At 49.0% G+C, this 7,969-nt stretch overlaps 2 protein-coding genes across 2 annotated transcripts in view; one reads left to right on the top strand and one right to left on the bottom strand.

Annotated features, from left to right (window-relative positions):
* The window catches only part of FAIM3 (Fas apoptotic inhibitory molecule 3), a gene marked incomplete at its 5' end in the record, with an annotated part of 6,629 nt that extends 5,584 nt beyond the window's left edge, over window positions 1–1,045 (top strand). Inside the window, 2 exons of the mRNA XM_008593618.1 lie at window positions 276–306; window positions 845–1,045. Coding sequence (XP_008591840.1) covers window positions 276–306; window positions 845–1,045 — 232 coding nt within the window. The remainder of the gene's footprint in view (window positions 1–275; window positions 307–844) is intronic.
* Window positions 1,046–3,012: 1,967 nt separating this feature from the next.
* On the bottom strand, window positions 3,013–7,634 carry IL24 (interleukin 24). The gene is made up of 7 exons (XM_008593617.1): window positions 7,601–7,634; window positions 6,749–6,762; window positions 6,329–6,529; window positions 5,536–5,598; window positions 4,516–4,674; window positions 3,977–4,051; window positions 3,013–3,096 (listed from the first exon to the last, which is right to left on the bottom strand). The coding sequence occupies exons 1-7, from the start codon at window positions 7,632–7,634 to the stop codon at window positions 3,013–3,015; spliced, it is 630 nt and encodes a 209-aa protein (XP_008591839.1).
* Window positions 7,635–7,969: the final 335 nt, after the last annotated feature.

Genomic DNA, 7,969 nt, shown 5'->3' with positions numbered 1-7,969 from the left:
GGAGTATTTTCATTTTTTTAAGCCAAGTAAATTAGTCTCAAATGATGAACTGTAACAGGCTTTGGGAGATGTATTTTTGAAGCAAGCTGCTGCTGCTTCCCTCTTTGTAAAGTACAAAATGTAAAAGTTCCTTTCAGAGAGCACTGACTGAATGCCTGCTATGTTCAGAGTACTGCCTTCCAGTTCTCAGAACTTGTGTTTAAAAACGTGAGATCCCCACCATGGCCTATCAGTGGATGTCACCGTAACTGTGCCATGCTGGGTCATTGGCACAGTCCTGTTCTCCCAGAATTGGCTATCCTGAAGGTAGATGATCCTGAAGTTTCTGTCTAGGAAGAGGAGCACCACTGTACCCACATGGTATGCCATCCTCCTCCCCTTCACCACCCAGCCCATTCCTGGAATGCCCTGTCATGTCACGTCACAGCCTGCCTCTCTGAACCCTTCCAGGGGCTCAAGGGGTGACTCACCCTATTTCTGAATAACTCCCTAAAAAGATGCATATTTATTCCACGGTCATATCATCTTATCCCTGAAGGGATAGTTCTCTGGCAGCTGGGTCTCCTTCACACCTGTGCTTAGCCACATGATTTCAGTCTGAGCCTCATTTAAGGCATTTCCTGCCTGTATTACATCTAAATGTTTTCCAGTTACCTCGGGTGAGACATCACTCTGAAATCCCCAGGGCTAGCCCACTCAATGGAGTTCAGTCATGTCTGTGTCTTTGCCTTCTGGAACTCAGCAACCAGGCCCATACCCTCCACTCTCTGCTGTGGAAACCCAGCTGGAGAGATACTAAAATCACCCTATTCAGGTCCAGTGATGCTTCTTTGGTTGTTCCCAGGTGTCTGAAGGTCCTTGGCTCCCAGCCCCATCTCTAAAGACCGGCTATGAATATGTGGGCTTCTACCACCAGCCTGCTGCCACGATGGAGGACAATGATTCAGATGACTACATCAATATTCCCAGCCTGACTCACCTACCCAGATGTCCCCTGGGCCCAGACCTTGGTGCCAATGAGTCTTGTCTGTCTGTTGATTTCTGATACCTGCTCCATCTATTCTTGGAGCCCTCATTACCTCCCATGCCCTGTCTGGACTCTCACCCCCATCTGCCTGTGCCCTGAGCATGGCTCTGTCCCGAGTTCCTCTTGCACACTTTTCCAGCTCGCTGTGGTTGTCAGTGGGCTCTGGGCATACAAAGAATTTGTCCCAACGCCGCTTGCCTCCTTTCCATCACATTTTACAGGCTGTGGGATTTGCAGAGAGTTTCCTCAATGTCTTTGGTCACTGTGTCTTTGCTGCCCTGGTTCTAGATCATGTGGCATCAGGCTGGAGCATAGGCCTAGCTGTTGCTTCAGGAGCCTCACACAAGTATGAGCGTACTTTTAAAAGTTCATGGAAAAATAGAATTGGAAGATAATACAATTTTTTTCCATGAACTCTTTGAAGTACTCTCATAGAAAGCCCTTGAGCTACACCCATAAGATAGGAGCCTGGTATGAAAACACCCCTGGGAACATCTTTGCCCTGATCCAAAGGCAGGCAGCCGCTAGTTAGCTTCTACTTATCTCTAGTCCTTTGGTAAGGGCAATTAATTTTGATGTGATGGGGTATTCTAAATTTTCAGAACAAAGCTTGTTTGTGTTAGTGAGATATACATATATATCCATAAGTCCTCTTTGCTGTAAGTCTCCCTCACTTGGTGCACATAAGTACCCTGACCCTTGCATCTCCCCTCTTTTAGAAATCGTCTGTCATCTCCTTATCCTTCTTCTGTAGCCTAGCCCCAATATTTGTGCACTTATGTTAACTTTGGCCTATTTTAGTCGTCCAAAACCATTACATTTCTCTGCTGTCAGAAGTGGACCCCATGTCATTGCCAGTTCCAGACAGCCTATGGCGAGGTGGGGAAGGAAAGCAGTCTGGGGTTCCTGGAGGGCCAGGGGCTCTGCAGGACTTCTGTCATGGAAGAAGAGCTATCCCACCCCCTACCTATGCTCTTTCTCTTACATTTTTGAACCAAGGTGATAGTTGAACATTACACCTTGGGATTGATGACAGTTACATAGAAGCAAGGTCAGAGTTGGACACTATATCTTGGGATTGATGTCAACTACGAAGTTCAGCCAGAGCTAGAGAATTTTTCCAGATACAAGACACAGCCTTACTGGGCGCTTGTCCAGAAATAGAAAGGAAAGGCTGCCAGACTTGAGTTGTGCTGCCTTCTATTATCAGGAAGTGTCATCACAGGTTGGACGGTACATCCAGGTACAATGACACCGTCAGCAAGGTCAGCTTGACACTGGCACTCTCTCACATGGCAGATAGGAGAAGAATGAATAAGACAGGAAAAGGAAGGCACTTAAGGAAAAGGGGTGGTGGGGGTGGGCGCAGGAGTGGGTGCGGGAAATGAAATGCTCAGTGAGAATCCGTTTTGTGCCGGACAGTTCAACCTACATTTTATCTTTCATTGTTTCCTTTTCAAACCGGCGCCCCTCTCCCCCACCCCGGTGCTCTGTCCCTGCAGATATAAGACAATGTTATTTCCATGCCCTAAAGTTCAATTTCATATCCTAGCAACATTGTTCCTCAACAATCCACAAACACGCAAAAAATATGATTTATTAAATGTTCACTGAGCCCCCATCCACTGCCCCACACTGTGGCAAGGACCATGGGGGATACAAGAAAAGCACAGGGCACTGTGTTCTGATGACTTCATGGAACTTAGAGTCTCACAAATAAATATAACTTCAGTTGAAACACTGACAGTAATTAAATAGAGTTGTAATAAATACAGGAATCCACTTTGTAGATCATTCACAGCATCCAAATGAGTCTTCCATGACTGTCGTTGGGGCTATTGAAAGAATGACGTCTTTGAAGACACGCCTGGTCCAAGAATGGAACCTAGGGCCAAGGGTATGAAATGCCCAGAGAACAGCAGAGGAAGGGACACCTGTCCTAAATGATACAGAAATGAATGAGGAGGTTATCCTGGTCTAGGCATTCAGAGCTGGTAGAATTTCTCCATCCAGGTCAAGAGAATGTCCACTTCCCCAAAGGCTTTGGTCAGAGCTGCTTCTATGTCCAACTAAAGAGAAAGGAGAGTAGAAGGTCAGCCATGTTAGCTATGAGCATAGTTTTCCCTCCAACTTTCCATGCCTGAAACAGGCCTGGCTCCAAATCATGGGCTAGGTCACCTTTGGGATGGCCTCTGTGAATCCACGTGCTCATCACTTGTCCCCATCTATGTGTTTGTTTACTTCATTGGGTGAGGACCCAGTGACTGGCAGTCAGCAAAGGTCAAGGGAAGAGCATCTGGTGCCAACAGCAGAAACCATGGAATCCAGCGTGGTGGATGCGTCCCCCCACCTGAGTCCCCAGTGCAAATGGGAAATGAGGCCAAGTGACCCCTTTCTGTAGTACATTACTGGTCTTCATCATTTATTTATAGACTGATGTATCTGTTTCTTGGAAAAATGATCAAAATCACATATGTTTGGAGAGGAGCTGGGGATAAGATTTGGATTTCTTTGTTCTTAGTTTGGGCAAAAGTAATATTATTTTCCATAATTTTTCTAGACCATTTGTGTATTAAGGAAAATACTGCGGATATGTATGGGCGGGGGGCATCTCCCTTCTCCCTTCCCCACTTCTGACTTCAGTTGTCCAGCTCAAGTATCATAAAGCTCTCTCCCAAGGAAAGTCCCTGATAGTGAAATCATCTTGTAGGGAAATATAGCATTTTAACTTGAAAACTAGAAGGAAACTTACTTTGCAATATTTATACAAAATATATGCTAATGTATGCAAATATACCTGTGCTCCTGCTAAGTCAGATGGCTTTTGGGGAAAGCCTGGTGGAGTCACCTGCATTAAATTTCTGCATTAAGTCTCTGAGGCACCCTTATATGACAATTTAAGGAAGTCTATTTCTGCTGGACGGGCAAGCTCTCAGCTCCTGGCCTTACCTGTTTAAATGCTCCCTGAAACAGCAGAAACCGCCTGTGCGCATTCTCACTGGTGGAAAACATCTCATTTTCCTGCTGCATAACAGAAAAAGAAAGTTGTGCCAAGTGTCAGGCAGGAGCAGACGCACATTCCCTCCTAGTCTTCCTGGTGATTCCAGAAGGTCTCCAAAGGCCTGAGAGTACAGGGCTGAATCCTGCATCCTCAAGGTAGCCAATGTCGAACTCCGACCATGTAGCAGGGGGTGCCTTCCTTAATTCTCACACCAATCCCACCAGGTAGAAGTGAGCATCCTCACTTTACAGATAACAAAACTGAAGCCCAGAGAGGTTGAGCACCTTGCAAAGGGTCACCCAGCTGATTAGAAGCAGAGCTAGACTTGAACCCAGAACTGCTGGTGTCCAGAGCCTGTGCTCTTTTCCAGGACACCCATGACTCCCTTGTTGTGAAGTAGAAGCCAGGATAAGCAGATAAGAGGAGAGGAGCATTCTCAAAACACACCATTTCCTGGGGCTCCTAGTCCCTGCTCTGTTCTACTCACACTGGGTTGCAGTTTTGACACGATGACGATAAAGTTGTTGGCCAGAGTAGAGAGTGACTTCAGGATCCTGACTTCCACTGTTTTACTGTGGTAGTTTTTGAAAACGGTATTCAAGTAGAACTTCAGCAGGGCACGGATGAGGTAACAGCTCTCAGCATCCTGCAGAGAGTCGGGTCACTGCGGAGCTGAGGCCTGTGCCTACCCAGCCCCCTGGAGGAACAGCCCACATGCCACCCAAGGCAAGATAAGCACAGTGGAGGTAGAGACTATCTAGGAGATGATGATAAACATTAGATCTGAAGGGGCCTTCAGGAGCCATGTAGAGCCCAGGAGATACAGCCAGTCAGTGACAGGCACAGTCCTCATTCCCAGGACTCCTGAATGTCCATCTGGTTAATAGTCCCTTTTTTCTATGCCACACAGCCTTTCTAATAGCTATGGGGAGGAGATGAGCCCTGAAAAGCACTTGAACTTGGACTTGGTGGTTGACAGTTGGCAGGAAAATGACTAGGAGCAGGTGAAATGCGGAGAAAAGAAAACAAATGTCCTCGAACACAGCAATTGCACTCAAGTCCCCTCAAGCTTTGGAAGCTGAGCACCATTCAGGGATCAGGGATCAGGGCTCAGTACATTTATGCTCACTGACTGACTATGGCTGGGCGATGGGAAGATAGTACTGGGTGAGAGCGAAGGATGGAGATGGGAGATGGGAGGTGACACTACACAAGCAAAAGATCAGTGGCAGCTCTGGCTAAATGGAGAAAGATGCTCACAAGCCTCAATGCCCACACCTCCCCATGCTGTCACATGCACACACACACACACACACACATACATATACACACAGCAATAACCACAGACACTGACTGTCCTGGCTCGCTGCCTGGCCCTGTCCTGGGTGGGTCACTCCAGGGCAGAAATGAAGGGCTTCCATCAGCCCCTCCTAAGACGACCCCCACCCCGACTAGAGTAGATCAGCCCCACAGAAGGAGGTGGTACCCTTCCCCAAGGTCTGATTACCGAGACGTTCTGCAGAACCTCCCGCCGCAGCAACCGGACACTTATGATGTTATCCTGAGCTTGCTTTGGGGACAGAAAGAAATGATGTCTCCAGTTAGAAGTCAGCATAGAAACCAGCCCTGCAATTATGTGCTGCTTCCCCAGACCCCTAAATCTCTCCAGTTTGAGAGATCTCAGAGGCTGGAGGGGACCGAAGGAGGACCCAGGAAGAGTTATGCCGAGCTGGCCCTGGGGAGAGGGTACAAGTTCCAGCCATAAAAACTATTAAGCTGGACACTCCCGCCCTCCACCTGCCAGGGACAAATGGAGTCCCAGGAGTTCTCAGCCTGAACGCGGACACGAGGAGGGACCTGTTTGAGTCCTTTGGTCATCTGAGACTGGAGGAAATGAGCCTATTTGGTGTAAGAACAACTAGGGGCAGGAATTTGCCTCCCTGTCCCACACGGGGAGGAAGAGCTTGTGGGGAGGACGGTCTGGGAGCTGCCTCCCGTCCTCGCAGCCGCCCACTCGAGTTCTTGCTTTTGCAGCCAGAGTCCATCTAGATGAAGCCTGCGTGAATCAAGCTCTCTTCTTTATGTCCCTTGGGCTCTGTTTATTTTACTAGAGGTTGACCACCACATCTTTCTGAGCCTCAATTTCCTCATGTGTACAACAGGGCTTGTGGTGCCTTCTGGCCTCACAGTTATCGTATAGGAAACCAAATCGCCAGCCGCGAAGGCTCCATAATCATAAAACATTAGCCTCTCCCTGCAGTAACCCACGATGGCTGAGTCCAGAGCAACACTTTACCCACCACAGTGTCCTTCACGGTCCAGAAGGCCTCCCACAGGTCCTGGAGGACTACCCCCTCCACTCGGCAGGGCCCAAACCGGAATTCTTGGCCCTGCACCCCTGGCACCTGGCTCCAGAGAAGCAGGATCAGAGCGAGGCAGGGGAGGGTAGCCATCTGTGTTCGAGAGCCCATCTGCAGCCAGGCAAGGACAGGAGGATCCTGCTGAAAGAGAGGGAGGCATCCCCCTGAGGTGGCACCCTCTGTCCAGGAGTGATTTACTCCAGAATAATGCTGCTTGGATCTGCCTAGGCCAACCTTGGGGACACACACGGGAAGCATGAGACTATGGTGGGTTCCCAGGCTAGAATGTTACAAATCTGTGGCCTTGCTAGATGCACTAGGGTGGAGCAGGGGCCTTTGTGTCCCTCCTCTTGTGCCTGCTGGGCTTGCCATTGCTCCAGCTGTCCTTCCCACCACGCCCATCCACACCCTGCACCTCCTTTCCTGTCCACGACAGTTCTCTCTAGCCTCTAACCTGCCAGTCAGAATTTGACTGAGAAGAATGAAGAAATGGGAGCTTCTCGTGTGCCTAAGAACATGTCCAGAGAGCCCAAACTTGGGAGGATAGAGAGCTGAAGTCGACGTTTGCTTGCCTGAGTTCTGCCCACCAGTCACCAGGCACACTAAGGTGGGTCATTTTCTCCTCCCAGGAGGCAGCCAGCCCTGATCCCTCATCACAAGGGAGCCAAGGGGTTGATCCGGGCCCCCAGGAGGGGCGCAGAAGGCAGGGTTGGCTCACACCCACTCTGCCACCTCAACCACCCGACTCACTCTTGACTTTAAGAATTCATTTTTAAGCAATGGAAGAAGAGGGAGGAACTAGATTTCCAGATGAATCACCTTTAAAACCTTCCTGTAATGTGCCAATTGAGGATGACTGTGTGAAGAGCTGCTAAGCTAGAGGAACTTAACACCATGATCCATTTATTGTATCTATGCTGAGAATTCCTTTCCAGTGCCTTCTCTGCCCTTTGCTTTCCTTCCTTCCTTCCTTTCTTCCTCATGTCCTCCCACAGCCACTTAAGAACCTTTCTTATTTAGGGCACTGGTCTCACACCTGAAGTATCTGTCCTCCACTCCTAGACTGGCCAGGAAGACCAGAGATGACATGTCTTTGGGATGATGCCAACATCTGGGCTAGGGCAGCTATGCGGCCTGTGCCCACTACCCTCTGTGACGCAGGTCTGCGCCTCAGCATCTCGCTCAAAGTCTTCCCATGTTGTTTTTTCAAACTCCACAAGCTTTGCAGCCTCTCTTGCAAATTCATCTCTGGGTCTCATAATCCTCCTGGCTTTCCTCCCATCCAGCCTAAATTCTTCTGGATGTTAAACTGGAGAAAGTCGCTCCATGTGCACAGTCATGTCTTGTCCTTGCATAAACACTCAAAAGATGACTTCTGCCATCCCCCCTTGACTCCTGTTCCCAAATCAGGCAACAGTCTCATGCGTCAAAGCAAACTATTCAAGAATCCACATTGCTCACCTTGGGTCCTGTAAGCGATGCTCGAGGGCTAATGGTTGGAGGTGGCTGTTTCTTTTCATAGAGGTAGAAGCTGGGCAGACACCCCCACCATTTGCCGATCGGGGTTGAGCTGTGGCCAGA

The sequence above is a fragment of the Galeopterus variegatus genome, unplaced genomic scaffold (assembly GCF_000696425.1).
Source record: "Galeopterus variegatus unplaced genomic scaffold, G_variegatus-3.0.2 Scaffold9406, whole genome shotgun sequence".
Lineage (NCBI taxonomy): Eukaryota > Metazoa > Chordata > Mammalia > Dermoptera > Cynocephalidae > Galeopterus > Galeopterus variegatus.
The sequence above is the reverse complement of the archived record's forward strand: the minus strand, read 5'-3'. Positions and strand labels throughout refer to the sequence as shown.

Excerpts from the sequence above, each read along its gene's own strand:
- IL24 (XM_008593617.1), bottom strand. The coding sequence starts at position 7,634 with ATGAATTTGCAAGAGAGGCTGCAAAGCTTGTGGA. Across the intron at positions 5,599-6,328 it reads GGACCGTGAAGGACACTGTG|CAAGCTCAGGATAACATCAT; the intron begins GTGGGTAAAGTG and ends CTGTCCCCAAAG. Across the intron at positions 4,052-4,515 it reads TGTCAAAACTGCAACCCAGT|CAGGAAAATGAGATGTTTTC; the intron begins GTGAGTAGAACA and ends TCTGTTATGCAG.